This window comes from Talpa occidentalis, unplaced genomic scaffold, assembly GCF_014898055.3.
Source record: "Talpa occidentalis isolate TD23 unplaced genomic scaffold, MPIMG_talOcc4v2.1 talOcc4.9, whole genome shotgun sequence".
NCBI lineage: Eukaryota > Metazoa > Chordata > Mammalia > Eulipotyphla > Talpidae > Talpa > Talpa occidentalis.
The window spans coordinates 22,112,824-22,129,108 of record NW_023605305.1 but is presented as its reverse complement, the minus strand read 5'-3'; the positions used below and the strand labels follow the sequence as shown (position 1 = coordinate 22,129,108).

General features: G+C 52.3%; 1 protein-coding gene across 1 annotated transcript in view; it reads left to right on the top strand.

The window, feature by feature from the left end:
- The window catches only part of GRIK3 (glutamate ionotropic receptor kainate type subunit 3), a 188,968-nt gene that overhangs the window by 160,683 nt on the left and 12,000 nt on the right, over positions 1–16,285 (top strand). The window contains exons 11-13 of the mRNA XM_054691641.1: positions 3,297–3,520; positions 7,045–7,163; positions 9,658–9,875. Coding sequence (XP_054547616.1) covers positions 3,297–3,520; positions 7,045–7,163; positions 9,658–9,875 — 561 coding nt within the window. The remainder of the gene's footprint in view (positions 1–3,296; positions 3,521–7,044; positions 7,164–9,657; positions 9,876–16,285) is intronic.

Genomic DNA, 16,285 nt, shown 5'->3' with positions numbered 1-16,285 from the left:
CACCTTGTGTGTTTGTCATCAACATTTTCATCCAACTTGTCATCAAAAGTCAAAGGAAGGTTTGCCACCATTGACTGTGAGATTCTTCCTATGAATCCACTGGAGTTCCCAGAGACCATTCCAAAGGCTTTCTGAACAGTGATGATGACTGGGGAGTTAGAATAGGGTCTCTTCAGAGGGACAGAGCTTAGAAAAGCCATGCTCTAGAATCAAAAGCCCACTGTCATATAGAGGATTATATAGGGTCCTAGAACTTCAGAATTGAATGGGACCTTCCAGGGATTCCCACCCTGTCTCCCATCCCAGTCAGAGTCTATGTACAGCACCCCCATAGGGGTTTATGTAACTGGGAGCAACATGAGTTGAGTCTCTTACCCCATTATCCCAGGCTGGTACAGTGGGTCTTAAGCAAACACATGTTAGTCTCTCTGAGCCTTTCCTTGTAATTCTCTCTCCTTTTGTTATTTCCCTTTGTACACACCCTAAACTGAATTGTCTCTGGGGTCATAGCAGCTGTGTATTTCCCTTCAAATCAGAGCAAGTTCCAACTCACACATTCAGAAATTTACAAAAGGAAGGCCCCAGTATAAAACCATCCTTTGCCATAGGCTCCTCCTCCCTGTCTTCCCTGGATCCTGAAGTTCATTGAATCCTTGGACCCCAAGTGTCAGGGGCCAGGTGTGGGGGCTGCCACTAGAAGGGGAAGCAGCAGGATGAGCAGCACCACTGCCAAATGTTTGCCTGAATGCTCCATCTAGCCAGGGCCACCACAGAGCCTTTTGGGAGCTGGGGTTCTACTCATCCCATCCTCCCCTCCTTGAAGTCTGATTGCAACTTGATTTCTGGTTCTTCTCATGAGGTTTGTAGAGTTAAAGATAGTATTAACAGCTTCCATTTTGCAGGCAATTTGATTAATGTCCATCTCCCCCATTAGACTATACAGTCCATAATGGCAGAAATCAAGCCTCCTTGGCTCAGCTGTGTATCCTTTGTGCACCTCAAAATACTGCATGGATGACTCTGGGGGATGGATGGTTGGATGAAACTGGACCGAGTCAGTGAATGACTGCCTAGAGAATGTTGCGTTGAGAGGGACTCAGCGGCAGCCCTCCTCCTAAACAAAGGGGTCTTTCGTGCTGGTCTTTAGGACCCAGCCTCCCTTTCTGCCCTGCCCCCTCTTGAAGAAGGCAAGAAGGGAAGTGATAACTGGGTTCTGATGTGTAGATATCTACAGGAACCCCGGGCACAGCCTCTCAGAGGGAAACATTATTAACCAGCAAATATTATAGAAGCTGAGATGGGCTTAGGAATGTGGAAACAAAGAAGTAAATTACACAGTCCCAACCACACCAAAAAATAGGCAGATAAGACAAGCAGTCCCATGACCACACATACTGCCATTTGAACTGAGCAGGTTAGGACCTTACTATAGGGCAGAGAGAGCTTCAAGATGTTAAAGGGCATGGAGAGGAGCACCCCAGAACCCCCAAACTTGCCCGCTCTAAATAGGTTCTGTCATCCACCACATCAGGACAAAACACTCTAGTGCGTAAGACCTTCAGTGGAAAAGAACTTTAATAGAGTTGGTGAGCAGTGCAGAAAAGGGGAAGAATAAGTTTCCAAATCAAGCACCCAAAGTTACCCATCCCCCCAATGGGTAAATGTCCAGCCAAACAGGGTTGGCGTAAAGCAGGGCCACTGAGGCCTGAAAGCCTAGCCTCTAAGGCACCTTCTGGTGGGGACCCACAGGGGAGGGGCAGAAGGGGCCCCCGCACATCCGGGACAAAAGGAGCAAAATCAAGATAAACCCTGCCATTGTAACCGCCCGCAGGTCGCTCACCCACGTCTGTTTTAACCAGTCCAGGGCCAAGAAGCAAGCGCGCGCTCTTCACATGTCTCTCTGCTCCACGTGCCTCCTCCAGGTCTCCTTCTGGCTCTCCATCTTTCCTCCTTCCTTTTCTAGTCTCCCCTCCAGCTTCTTCTCCCTGCTTAACTCCACCCTCCCTTGGATGGGGCAGGGAACCCAGAACCTCTTCTTTTCCTGGGACCACCCTGTTACAAAAAGAGTTTACAATTAGAGAGGATCACAGAGGACTTGCTGGAAGAGATAGCATCTATGGAAGGCGTAAGGGTTAGACAATAGGGAGAGAACATTCCAAGCAGACCAAAAGGTATGCGAAGTGTGGAGGTGAAGAAGGGAATGTGATGAACAGGAAGCCGCCAAATGCAGCCTCACGTAGGGGAGAGCAGTGGGCTGAGGCCAGAGAGAGGAATGAGGGATTGTAGATTTTTAATCAGGAAAAGCTCAGCCCAGAGAGATGGAACTTTAATTATTCCCCTCATTAAAACTGCGATGGGCTAAAAATTTTCGACATATGAACACTCCTAGCTTTACACACAGCGCTCTCCTCCTCCTGGGCTTTGTTCTTTCCCTCCCCTCACCTACTGAAGATGGCTCTGGGTTTGTTCGCCTGTTTAGTTTCTTCTCTGCACCCCCCCGCCTCCAGGGAGGGCATTTTTTTTTTAAGATTTATTTTTTTATGCATGCAAGAGCTGGGGTACAGGCTAGAGTTGTGTCGGGCATGAGAGGATTCACCAGAGACAGTCCGGGGAGCAGAACAGACTGACTGACTGAAATACACTGCTGAGGGGAGCAGCGGGCGAGACAGGAGAGGTCTGCTGTGCTGTGTGGGTTGCTCCCTGGCCGGCCGGGGATCGAATTCGTGCTGCAGAGGCTGCGGATTGCTTCATAGTGCAGTGCTTAACGCCTTGCGCCACCAGGGAGGCCCGGAGGGCATTGTTTTTGTCCAACTGGTTTTGGGGGATTTGAGGATATGTAGAGTACCCAGAACGGGATGAATTAGTCAAGAAGTACATAGAAGAAAAAAACATTTAAATAAGAGTTGCTGTGGATTCTTTGTCCTTGTGATGTTTGAAAATCACAAATAAGTAAATGTTTGGAGGTTGCTGAGTTGTACGCGTCTCACAAAGCAGAGGATGGACCACATGGTCACAGCTTTCCCAGAGCTCCATTCTCTGTGTGTCAGTACCTCTTCCTTCAGACCATGAGCCCTTAGGGCGTAGGAGTTAAGTTCGGGCACTTCCCCAGCACCCTGAGCAAGGCCTGGCCCAGAAGAAGATTTGGTAAATGTTGAAGCTGAAGAGTGGTTTAGTGACTTGGGGCCCAGGCAACAGACTAAATTTCACTCCCTCCTCTCCCCACTTTCAAGAAGGGATGTTCTGTCTCCTGCAACTCTTGGGCTTTGTTGTCTGTTTCTCTACGTCTCTCGCTGCAGAAGGCAGATCTGGCCGTGGCTCCCCTGACCATCACCCACGTCCGTGAGAAGGCCATTGACTTCTCCAAGCCCTTCATGACCCTCGGCGTGAGCATCCTGTATCGCAAGCCCAATGGCACCAACCCCAGCGTCTTCTCCTTCCTCAACCCCCTGTCCCCGGACATCTGGATGTATGTGCTCCTCGCCTACCTTGGAGTCAGCTGTGTCCTCTTTGTCATCGCCAGGTAAGGGTGGCGCCTTCGTCAGTGCTCTGGTTCAAGGCGGCAGGCTTAGGAGCCAGGAAATCCCCACAGTCTCAGCCGTTGGCATGGAAGGTAAAGGCTCAGGCTACTGCTATGCCCGCTTCTCCCTCCCTGAGGCTCAGATCCCTTCTTATGCTTTAGGAAATGTTCTATGGCCCTCAGGCTTGAATCCCCCAGTCTTTACCGGTCCCACCTGTGTGTGTGACCCTGAGAGGCAGCAGCTGCATCCCAGGTCCTAGAAGCAGGCCTAGGAGATGTGAAGAATACCCCAGCGGCAGCACTAAGGCCAGGCAGTCAGAAGTTCCAGGTGCAGCAGGTGCCCAGCGGGTAGCTGGCAACTTGGAAAACAGACTGTGTCCATCTAACCCTCACCAGCAGGGGGTCACTCACCACATGCACACAAGCAGAAGCGGGGCACACGCCTGTCTGGGACACATGCTAGCAACACCCTTGCACATTCGCTTGCTCCCATGACATGGACATAGCACGTCCTTGCTGGTGGAAGGCGGCAGCAGGTGCCTGGGGTCCGGCAAAACCCAGTGTTTACTGAGCACCTGGTGTTTGCCCAGCACCGTGCTCTGCATCACAGTCATTATCTTACCAAATTCTTACAGACGCCCATGGAAGGGAGATATCTGGGGCTCAGAGAGGCTCAGTTCTGGCCACGGCCATTCCAGCAATGAACTCAGGTCACCAAGTATTTTACCTGCAGCCAACATCTCTGGCCACCGGGCATGTGTTCTGCCCCAGCCTCAAGTTGGTGGCTGCTCTGCCCAGCTCCCCACCCCCTCCCCAGCTGGGCCCTCTGCCCCCTCCCTCTAGGCTCCAGCCCCTGCGCCTGCCCTGGTTCTTTATTCTCTAAATCCTAACAGGTTGCAAAGAGAGACTTCTCTGGAGAGGCAATTTGAGATCCAAGGACTTGGTATTTCAGCCTTTTTTTCTCTTGAGTCTTCTTTGAAAGTCTTCCCTCTCCCCCTCCTCCCGTTTGCTCCCTCCTCCCACACAGAGAGAGACCAAAGGGAAGGATGTGAGAGATGAAATTGTCCTGCCTTGGAAGCCCTTTGCTGCCGGCTGGCCTGGTGCTGCCTGCTTGCTCAGCCTAGCCGGAGCCCAGGCTGCCACAGAGAAGCCTTCATTACGCCTCTTGTGTCTAATGACCTAACAAGTCTTTGAAAAAGCCAGGAGCCACTCTCTGGAGCTCTCGCCATAATTTTAGCAGCTCCAGCTGGCCTCTCAGCGCCCCACCGCCTCAAAAAAAAAAAAAAAAAAAAAAAAGCTCAGTCTTTTCCAGCATCAGTTCTGCCCACTTGATACGTGTCCCATCCCCCTCCACCCAGCTAGCTCCTGGCCTCTCATCGGCTCCTGGCAGCCAGCCTGCTTTCCACCCCAGCCTCCTGGCCGGGATGTAGGAGCCCCCGTCCCCAGATCAATCCGGGGAGACTTTCTGGAAGAGGTAGAATTTCTGGCATTGTTGCAGTGACACTGGACACCTGAGGAGAGAGGAGAGAGCCAAGGGTCTTGGCCACAGAGCCATGAACAGCAGCATCATGCGCTTGTGATGTTGGTGGCACTCACGCAACATGATTCATACCTGTCCTGCCAGATCCTCAGGGCTGTCCAGTGAGAGATTATAAGTATCCCCACTTAACAGAAGCAGAAACTGAGGCTCAGAGGTTAAGTCATAGCCCAAAGTCAAAAAGCTTTTTCTTGATGGAGTTGGGCTTTAAACCCACATTTGTCACTTTAAATCAGAGGTGACAAGCACAGGTGCACATGGGCAGAACAGGAAGCATAAGACATAGGCAGCAGGGAGTGATAGGGACTGAGGTAAATTGGTCTCCAGACATGTCTCTCTTCTGCAGGGGCCCACCTGGCCCAAGGGGAGCATCGCTGCCCAGTGTGCCCAGGGCCGCTGTCTGGTCCCGCTGTGACACTCCCCTGCCTCCTTCTAGAAACACCAGTCTGCCCGTTCCCTGGCCTCCCCAGGCTTTGCCCACCACATCTGCTCTTGTAGGGTCACCTGCCCAGCCCCCCAGCAGCCCTCTGGAAGCCCCTCTCCCTGACTTCCCAGGGGAGCGGGACCACCCAATGCACATCTCTCCAGAATCTTTCTCCAAAAAGCCCTTCTCCAAACAACCTCTCCCCTCTTCTCTGTCCTGCCTCTCTGCCTTGTGGATTTCAGCGCCTCCAGCCAGTTTGTGATCGTTTCCTTTGAAAATCCCCATCTTGGTTTGAAGCCTCACTTTGGAATTCCCTAACAGTAAGATTTCCAGCTGCATGAAAACAAAGTTCTTCTCACGGGAGCTTTGGTGATGAGTGTATGATTTAGTAAAGCTTTTTGTAGGGAGACAAGAAGGACGAGGCACAGCGTCACACTTCCAGCACGTTGTCGCACAGTTCCAGGGACGCTTCTCCCTGCCAGGTCTCTGCTCAGCATCGGCCCCACCCACCACCACGGCAGCCTCTCAGCCCCTTAGCTCCATCCCCTCCTCCTGCTCTCAGGTTGATTTCTCCACCTGACCTCGTGCCCACAGCAGACCAGATCCCTCCCCCGATCAGGACTTCTCTTTCTTAGAAGGTGGAGGGGGGCACTTTAAATAATTTGTATATTCAACGGGAAAAGTCCAAAAAATTATCTAGCACATTGTTCTCCTCAGGGAACGGGACCCTGAAGTACTTTCACTTTCTTCTTGGGTTCTTCCATACAACTGGAATATCTCACAATGTGTTTTTCCGCTTTAAGGTTTTTTTTTTTTTAAAGTATATAAGTAATTCAAAAGCTCATTTTCATTTTTAGATGCTCATATAGTACATATAGAGACTAGGCCTCCCTGAAATGCCTTCTGCTGTTCTAATGCCCCTCCTCAGAGCAAACACTAACATTTTTTTAGGTATGGATCCTTCCAGACTCTTGGGTCTGCCTTTCTATACAAACCCACAGACACAGGTGTATAGCTGGGTCTTCAGGAATCTATTTATATAGATGTGATCATCTTGTTCTTATTTTTATCACTCTTTTTATAAACCAAACAATATGTGCGGAAGATCTTCCCCTGCCGGTACATCTAGAAGTATCTCGTCCTTGTTTAAGAGATGCAGGATATTCAAAGTATGGTTGTGGCATTGTTTATTTAATCATTCTTCTATTGAAGGACGTCGAGGTTGCTTCCCATGTTACAAACAATGCTTTGATAAACACCATCATGCACAAGTGTTTTTCCTGGGGTGGATGATGAGCTGCAGACGCGCTAGGTTGAAGGGCATGTGCACTTACTTTTGAGACATTCTGCTAAATTACTTTTATCACCAGAAAAGGGCACTGGCAATAAAGAAGAAGAAGCAAAATGGCCCTGGTTTCCCCTCCCCTGCCTGCCCAGCAGAGCAGTGAGGACACTGATGCCGAAAGTGGTCGACCCGTCAGTGTTGCTAAACCGCTACTCCTGGGGCCTGGCCACCTTCCCCTAGGCCCCCACAGCTCAGACTCATTGCTCCCCTTCCTGCCATAGGTTCAGCCCTTATGAGTGGTACGATGCCCACCCCTGCAACCCTGGCTCCGAGGTGGTGGAAAACAACTTCACTCTGCTGAACAGCTTCTGGTTTGGAATGGGGTCCCTGATGCAGCAAGGTAAGTGCCCTCTCCTGGGCCCTTCTCCCCAGGGTGCTCCTCTTCCCAGGAGTGCTCCTCCCAGGGACAATCCTCCTCTCAGAGGTGCTTCTCCTCCAAGGGTGCCCTTGGCCTCTGTGGAGTCAGCAGAGCCCATCCATCCCCAAGGGCGGCTTCAGCCTGCTGAGCCATCAGAAAGCCAGATGCACCTAGAAAGCTCCCTGGCCACCACCACTGCGTGGCTGGGCTGGCTCCGGGGCTGAGGAGAGAGCAGATGAGCCACCCCATCCATGCATGCAGGGATCACCCCAGTCCCTCCTGCTCCAGCTGTAATGGGCGGAGAGCAGCCTGCTTGCTGGGGCCAACCCCATGTAGGCCTCACCACAATAAATCTGGCTGAGCAAAGTTGGACTGTCAATAGGAAAGGGGAGAGACGGGGGCTTGGGGGGCTGGGTGGGAGGCCATTGCAGGAATGAGATGGGCAGTCCTGAACCCAGATACTGGTGATGGGGGTGGAGGGCAGAGATGGACTAAGAGAACTTCTGGATGTAGTGGGGACAGGACCTGGCTGTGGAGAGCCTGGGAGTAGGGAGGGTCATGTCTGCGGTAGGGACTTCAGCCTGAGTACATCAGAGATGGGGATCTTACACCCTTACATCCTGCTGAGGGAGAGCCAGGTGCTGCACCTGGCTGGAGGCCCACCCTTGGGAAGGTGCTGCAGCCACTCAGCTATCTCAGAAAGTAGAGTACCCACTCTGGATGCCAGGGGTGTGGTGCAGAGATACCATGGGCTAGAGGCTGGGCACAGAGAAGCCCCATCCAGGAAAATCCCCAGGGAGAACCCTCCCCAGCCCTGCCGGCCTGGGTCATTGCTTCTGCCTTTTGAGTCACAAACCCAGAACCCCTTGTCTTGGGGAATAAAGCAACCAACGTCTCTGCTATAATAGAGCCCACTGATGGCCAGTGAGTGACTAGGGACCAGGACAGGGAAGGGAACCCGAGGGACAGAGAACTATTTCCATGTCCACCTGTGTATGTCCTCAGCGGACATCGACCAGCAAATGCCAAATGGAAGAATAAATGAATGACACTCCACTGTGTCCCGAGTACCCACTACAGGCCAGGCCCTGTGCTGGCCACTCAATTGAAGGAGAAGAAAAAGAGATATAAGTACCCCCACCCCAATAGAGACCTCCAGCCATGACAAAGGCCAGGGCAGGGGCTCAGATCTGAGTTGGGGTCCAACAGTCTGGCAGAGCTCACCAAGCAAACTAACTTAAGTCAGTCTCCCTTAGGGGGGCCAGCGCTAGCCCTAGGTTGAAGCAATCTGGGGGAGGGCTCCAGGTGAGACTCGGGGGCTGGTTGCGAGGGAAAACTGAGAAGCCCCGATGGTCTCCAGCAGCTGGGAAGTGGCAAGCAGCTCTCAAGGGAAACACCTCATTCTGTTTCCAGTATTAATGAGTATCCGGAAGCCTCACCTTGCTGCTTTGTCCATCATCTTTGTTCGGTGACAGTTGGGGAAGACCTGGAAGCCCCTCGATGCAGTAATAGCTTCTCCTCTTCCACCTCCTGCTGCTATTCAAAAGCCCTGGCCCCCGATGTAGTCCCTGCGAGGTTTTGATTAGGAGGGAGAAAAATAGTTATGTATTTGAAAAACTCTCCCTTGAGTGATTTCTTTGAGAAAAAAAAAAATCATTCATATCAAAGCAAATGCTTTTCAGATTGCAGGTCCAAATATTCTGGAAAGTTCAGGAGTCACTTGCTATTTAAATCTCTTGAAAGCTGCCTAGTTAATTACTTCAGTTAGAAGGTTTCGTCTAAATTGTGCTCCACACCCAAGGTCGGGGAGGAAGAGAGATCTATTTTGGCAAAGAGCTTCAAAAAATGTTGATTTTTCTCCTCCTGCAAAGCACTGCATAGCAATCTTCTATTTGTATACCTCTTGTATTTCCAACACAATTTCTCCTCAAATTATATCATTGCAGCATCGCAGTATTTATGTGAGGCGGGGACAGAGGAAGGACAATTCTCCAATCTTTGCAGAACCCAGAGAGGAGAAGTGTCTGGCACGGGATCACAAAGGGAGTTAGGATCAGGATTCATTCCAGAACCCAGGATTTCTGACCCCCAAGGGGTTCTGACCCACCTGAGTGGTCCACAGATGGGCAGCGGAGTGTCTGACAAGCCTGTGAAACATGCATGTGCGATTGTATCTTGGCAGAAAGTTTTACATGTTAGCTTGCATCAGATCACCTAGAGGGCTTCTCAAACCCTCTGGGCCCACCCCTGAAGTTGCTGATTCAGTAGGTCCTGGGCTGGGGCCCAAGAATGTGCATTTCTAACAAACTCCCAGTGATGCTGATGCGGCTGGTCAGGGAGACACCGAGAACCACTGGTCTGGGGAAGGATCTAGGCTGTTAACTAGACTGTTAGTGGAGTCCATGCCCCCAGGGAGTGAGCAGGGCAGCCCCAGTCTGTAACTGTCTGGAACCACCTGTCTCCTCTCTTCTGCCAGGGTCTGAACTGATGCCCAAGGCCCTCTCCACGCGCATCATTGGTGGCATCTGGTGGTTCTTCACGCTCATCATCATCTCTTCCTACACGGCCAACCTGGCTGCCTTTCTGACCGTGGAGCGAATGGAATCCCCCATCGACTCTGCGGATGACTTGGCCAAGCAAACCAAAATTGAGTATGGGGCTGTCAAGGATGGGGCCACCATGACCTTCTTCAAGGTGAGGCCCTCTCCCTTTGTAGCACCAGGAGCTGACCTTCCCTCACCCTTCACTGCGCTTCCCTAACCACAGAGCCAGCGGGGCAGACATTCCCAGGACTCAGCCCCTCTCTTTTTGGGGCCAATTGACTCAGGGGAACTGAGGCAAAATGGCCACTTGGGTTGATCCCAGCACAGATCCTAGAAGATTCTGTACTTGGGGCAAGCAGCGTGGATGTGCTGTTTCCTTAAATCAGCAGAGGAGTTCAGGTGGAGAGCTGCGGCAGGAGAAGGGAAAGAAGGGCAGCCCAGACACAAGCATGAGCAATGCGTGAGCCCTGACGCCTGGCTCTGGGGACAGTGGACTTCCTGCCCATGGTTTGGGTCCATCTCTAAGAGATTGGGCTGGCATGGGGACGAGTTCTCCACCACTGAGGACAGCAGAGGCTCATCCTCAAAAGAGGAAGTGAGCTCTTGAGCAAGAGCTTACAGACTCCCGTAGCGTGCCACGCCCTTGGAAGGCTGGTGTCCACATAAAGCCCCTCACCCGCTCAGGCTTCTACTCTAACAGGGATCTGGCTGTAGCTGCTCCTCCTGCTTTGTAGAGTGTTGGCTCAGCCTCCTCTGTGTTTGTTCACCTTCTGCCAGAGTAGCTGAGGGTTTAGGAGCTGCCCACTCCTGAGAGCCGGTAGCTGTAAATGTTCTTCAGAAAGAAAAGTGATGATAATAATCGCTGCAGCTGCTGAGAGCTCCGGGCGGGCCAGGCGCTGTGCTGAATGCCTGGCCTCGCTTAATCTTCAAGACCAATCCTGTGACACAGGCACTGTAATTATTTCCACTTTGCATGTGGGGAAACTGAGGTGCAGAGCATCTAAGCAGCTCATCCAAGAGTACGCAGCTAAAGGAGCCAGGTGCTGACCCGGAGCCGTCTTCCTCCCAAGCCCACGTTCTCATCATGGTTCTGGCTTGAGGGTCTATTCAGATCACCTGGAGAGCCTGGGGAACCCAGATTGCTGGCCCTGCACCCTCAGAGCTTCGGTTCAGGTCTGGGTGAGAATGAGAATGTGCAGGTGCAGCGGGTGCCGCTGGCCCGGGAACCGCATTTAGAGAAGCCCCGCTCCGATCACTTCTCAGACACAGGCAGGACTTGGGAGCTCTGGCTCCACGTCCATTCATTCATGTATTTGTTCATTAGCCAATTGCTCTTAATCAGTCTGGGAACCTTGGGGATTTCCCTGCCCCAGCCCTCACCTCTTTCCAGGCTATCTTTGAGTGATGGATGGAACCTCCAATGAGGCTTGAGCCAGGGCAATAGGAAGGGTTGGATGGAAAAGCCTTCCACCTCCTGGGTACCTGCACTCTGCCTTAACTCCACTCACTGCCCCTCCTTGAGGGTAGATGCTTAGTGAAGAGAAAAGGGTTGCTAAGGGTACCCCACTGGATGGTGCTGCCGCCCATGAGAAATGGTAAACGCAGCCTTCCCGCCTGCAAGGTTATGACCATGCATTTGGAGTGAGGGGAACGTGGAAGCACTGCCGTGGGTGCATGAGAAGCCCTCTGGAACCCTGTGCGTGTGTCCATGAGTGTGAACAGATGAGCATGTGAGTACATGTTTGTGCGCATAGCAGTATATATCATACATGTAAGTGTGTTTTTGTGGAGGTCTGCACCCACGTGAGGCCTTGCACAGGGTCTGCCTGTGTGGGTGCAGATGTGCCTTTGTGCACGGACAGTGTGTGCATCTGGGTGGGTGTGCTCTGGCGAGCGTCTCTGGATATGTGGCTGTGTGCCTGTGAGTATACACGAGTGTATGCCAGATGTCTTATGCGCAGAGTGTAAGCACGTCCATCTGCCTGAATGTCCCCACAAATGTGCCTAGGTGGGAGGAGGGCGATGTATGCTACAGCCTCTGCATGCATGTGTGTGTGACGGCCCGGCTTGGGTGGGTGCGTGCGCGTGTGCCTGGTTGTGCCCACCCCCAGGCTGCGGCCCGGCCCTTTGACTGTGCCAGAGCATCTCTCATGCATTACCCATGAGCCCGCCTCTGAGCAGGGCTCCCGATCAAAGAGAAGCAGCATAAATAGGCCCAGCACCGGCTCATCGCCGCCGATTGGATGCCCTTGCCTCCCTCCATGCTCAGATGCTCAGATTGGTTTCCAAGAGCCTCAGCCCAGTTCCCCACCGAGCTGCTGTCCCCAGCATCAAGTAGGACCCGCAGTCTGCCCCGCCCTCATCACCTTCCTGCAAACAGTGCAGTGAGGAGGGCAGCGCAGGAACAGACGCTGTCACCCAGCTGGGACGCTGGTGCTCATGGGCCCCACACACAAGGGACTTCAGCCAGAAACAGCAGCGCCCAGCCCCCCTACAGAACCAGCTCCACTTGCTCTCCCAATCAGTTAATTCTTCTTTCTGTCTGGTCACATCATCTCCTGCTTTAATTCTAAGGAAGCTCTTCTTCCCAGGCTCCCTTTGGCTGGCAGCAGCTGCGAGGCTGTCGGGTAGGCGGAGAGGAGTCTGCGTGTGGCAACCCAGGCTGGGAGCAGAGCACTAGGAGGTCCCGGGCAAGCTTGCTTCCTCCCCTGCCTCTGTTTCCTGCCCCTGCCCTCCAGAGCTGGGCTTCCTAGTCATACCTCCCCACCCTCCACTCACCCCAGGCCAGTGCAACCTCCTTAATGTGACTGCAAGCTAGAGCTGGAAGGGAGCCTGCGTTTAGCCTAGAGAAATAGAGGCCCATGGTGAGGGATGGAGCGGGTGGGGCATGTGGATGATGTGCCCGTGATCGCACAGCACGTCAGTGGTGGAGAGCCAGGATGTAAGATTAAATATGCTGTCCGCACATGCAGCGCCCTCCCACAGCCACCGCAGCGTCTTCTCCTGTGGTCCTTTGTCTGTGCATGTGCTGGCACTGGGGTTGAACAGATGCCTGGGAGCCACTGGCAGTCAACAGTAATTGCCTTTACTGAGCACTTACTATGTGCCAGGCAGAGTCCAAGCGCTATAGCTATATTTACTCGTCTCACCCTGGAACAACCCTGGAAGGCAGAGGCTTGCTTGTCATCATCTATTTTATACATAATGAAAGTCAGGCTCAGAAAGTAACCCGAGCTGGCCTGATGTCACACGCCTAGTAAAATGCAGAGCTGGGATTTGAACCTAGGCTGTCTGTCTCAGTGCAGTGCTCTCAGTCGCCAGTGCTCTCAGTCGCTGAGTCCACATTGCCTCTCTAAATATTCAGCCACAGTCCCAAAGTCACTTGGGAAGAGGGGAACCAGTCTGTCGAGCTGTACCCCCAGCCTCCAACAGTCCTGGCACACCATGGCTGCTCAGATATTTCATGTTGAGTGGATGCCATTGTTGAATTAAAGGATGGGATAAAAGGAGCCAAGTGGAGCAAATGCAAGAGACCGTGTTGAGGACAGCAGCTGAGTAGTAGTGGCGTGTCCTGGAGTGTCCAGCAGATGAACCTGACTTGGCCAGCCTGTGTTACTGGTGAGGCTGCAAACTGCTGTAAAAAGCCCCATACCATCGTAAAATGCCCCAAACCATCGTAAAATGCCCCTATGGCTGAGAGCAGAATGAGAGAGAAAATCCTTTCTATCCAAATATGGCAACAGCAGGAAGCAACTTCCGGGGTGGGGCTCCAGATCCTTACCCCAGCACCCCCACCCCCTGCAGCCATGGAGACTGCGTGGCTAGAGGCAGACCCATCTTTCCAAGGGAAATTTTATTCGAACAGTTGTTGGGGAGCAGCAGATATCACAAACAGCGTCTCCTGTGTTGTCCTCCCTCCGTCTTGGAAGATAAAAATTAATTAGGAGATGAAAAAGGAGGCCTTTGAAAGCACTGTTTGGCTGTAAAAATATGTAGGCAAAATGTAAAGGAGAATGTTGGGGAAGTACATTCTCGCTGGGGAGGGCCGGCAGCTTTGAAGGGGGATGACGGCAGAAGACAGCTCCCCTGGGAGTGAGTCCTCCCTGGTGAGGTGGTGGGGGAGGCACGCCCCATGTGGGTGGGACTGTGTGCGACAGCGCTTTGGAAAAGGATGGGAGCTGGGGCCGTGAAGGCCAGGATCCCACAACCCTAGGCACTGTCAAGCCCTCCCTCTTGCTCCGGTTCACCCCATCCCAGTAACTGAGCATGGAGGGCACTTGGGGAAGCCCCCTGCTATGGCAGACTCTTCGCTCAGCAGGCAGGCTCCCTGATCTCAGCGCTGTTGCTCCTGGCCCAGCTTCTGGGCTCTCATCAGAGCAGCCTCAGCCATGCCTCCAAGTGGAAGCAGGGCAGGAAGGAGGAAAATGCAGGGAGCAGGTGGAATTCAGGGTGCAGCCTGGCGCAGCCCCTAATTGTGGATCTTAAAGTCAGGACAGGACTTGAGTCATGGGTGCCGACTCTGCTCGGTGACCTTGGAAGTCACTTCACTTCTCCAGGCCTCCATTGGCTCACCTTGTGACATGGACGCTCTTTCCCAACTCGTGGCAATTAGCAAGAGGATTTGATTGAGCTCCTGGATGTACCACGGTCAGCCCCGTGCCAGGCACACAAAACACGTAAATCAAAGGCTTTCTCCCCTGGATGTGCCTCCAGCGGCTGGCCCAGGGGACAGGGCAGCAGGCCTGGTCTGCTCTCCTTTGGCCCATAGCTCCCCCCAACCCCCAGCAAAGGACTTGACTGGAGCATAATGGAGAAGAACCAGCCAGTGGGCACTGGAGAATCTCCCTTCTTCTAAGTCCCTCGGAAGGGGATTGCGAGGGGACATTGGTGCCTGTGTCACAGGGTGGTCAACTGCCTCTGCACAGAATGAAACACTTCAAGAGGAGCCAGGGGTCCTCAGAAGACAAGAGACCCAGAGTGGGGAGACAGGAGCAGCTACAGATTAACAGAAGCAGGGAGTGATGGTGCAAAGTTGTTAATAACTGCTAAGTTACTGAGGCCCCCTCTGGGCCTCACTGTGCTCATCCATGTAATGGGTATATAACAGACCTACCTCCCGGAGTCACTGTGATGATTCAGTAGGATAACTCATATCACTGCTTAGAGCCACACTGATCTGGTCCACCTGCACGTGACTCAGTGTCTGCTTTTACCAGTGATTCATAGGCCTGTTCAGCCCACAGAGGTGATTTGGAAGGGGAGCCACGCATTCCTTATGTATATTTAATTAGTTGCCAGCATTTTAAAATTGGGAGACTTTTGCATTTAAAAAATTCATATTTCTAACTTCTTGAAAATGTGAAAGATCTGGCCTCTCTGAGCTGGGGAATCCCAGAGAAGAATTGTCAGAAGTGACCTTGGGAAGACAACAGCTTCTCCAGTTTATCGGAATTCCACGCAGCATCCCTCACCTACGTACCGTACCCTGCCTGGCCCGTCGGCATTGGCGTGTCTACCCCGAATTTTGTGTCGTTCTGTTTCTTTAGCAATTCAGCACAGCAAAAATACCCCTAATTTCTAGATGAGAAAACAGCCGTTAAGAGACTTAAGGAGCCAGAGATATAATGACGCCAGCCACTTAACTAAGCACTTGCTAGGGACCATGCTCTGTGCTAAGCTAACCCCCATTTTACAGATGCGGAAAGTGAGACTCAGAGCTGTGACATCACTGGCCTGTGATCACAGAAGCAGTTGGGTTCTGCATCCAAGTTGGTGTGATGCCAGAGTCCATGCAATAGAGCTACCTTCTCCCTGGACCTCCACCTCTGACCTGCAGCTTTCCCCTCCTGACTCCCCCTGTAGGGGACAGCCTGCAGCCCTCACCTCCTAGGTACCCCCTGCAGGGACCAGCCTCTGGAGCCTGTGCAGATACCCAGCAGGTCAGAAAGTCCGTCCTGGGCCAGTGGGCGGCAGTAGCAAGCAGGCGCCGTAGACTCAGAGTCCTCCTGGTCCCCACAGAAGTAACCCAAGAGACATGATTAACTGTTAGAGTGAGTGGAGTCGATAAGGCCAAAGATCCTACACCCAGGGATAAGAAAGCCAGTTAATTTGGGAAAAGCTCTCCTTTCCCATATGGAAAATACTCAAGGTCTTGCATGGAATCACATTGCCACTGCCTCCCCACACACGTTCTCTGCGATTCAGCTCCCTTTGGAATTGATATATATTTATATATACACCTATATACATTTTCTTGTACAGAAATGTTAAATTCTCAAGATTAAGTATCTTCAGTTGGAGAAAATCAATTTACTTCTTTGAGGAGGCTGGAATTGAAAGTCATGAGCCTGAAACTTACTTTCTTGCCAATTTCACTGATAAAAAAAAGCCTCTTTGTCCTGGCACATCGCCTTGTATTGGCTGCTCCAAATGATTCCATTAATTGATTTGGGTGACTGGCCCTGAAGCAATGCTTATTAGGGTTCCCACCGGAGCTGGGACAGGCAGGATGATGCAGGAGTCTTAGGCATGTGGGGCTCCATTTCCTGGGATGGTAACTAT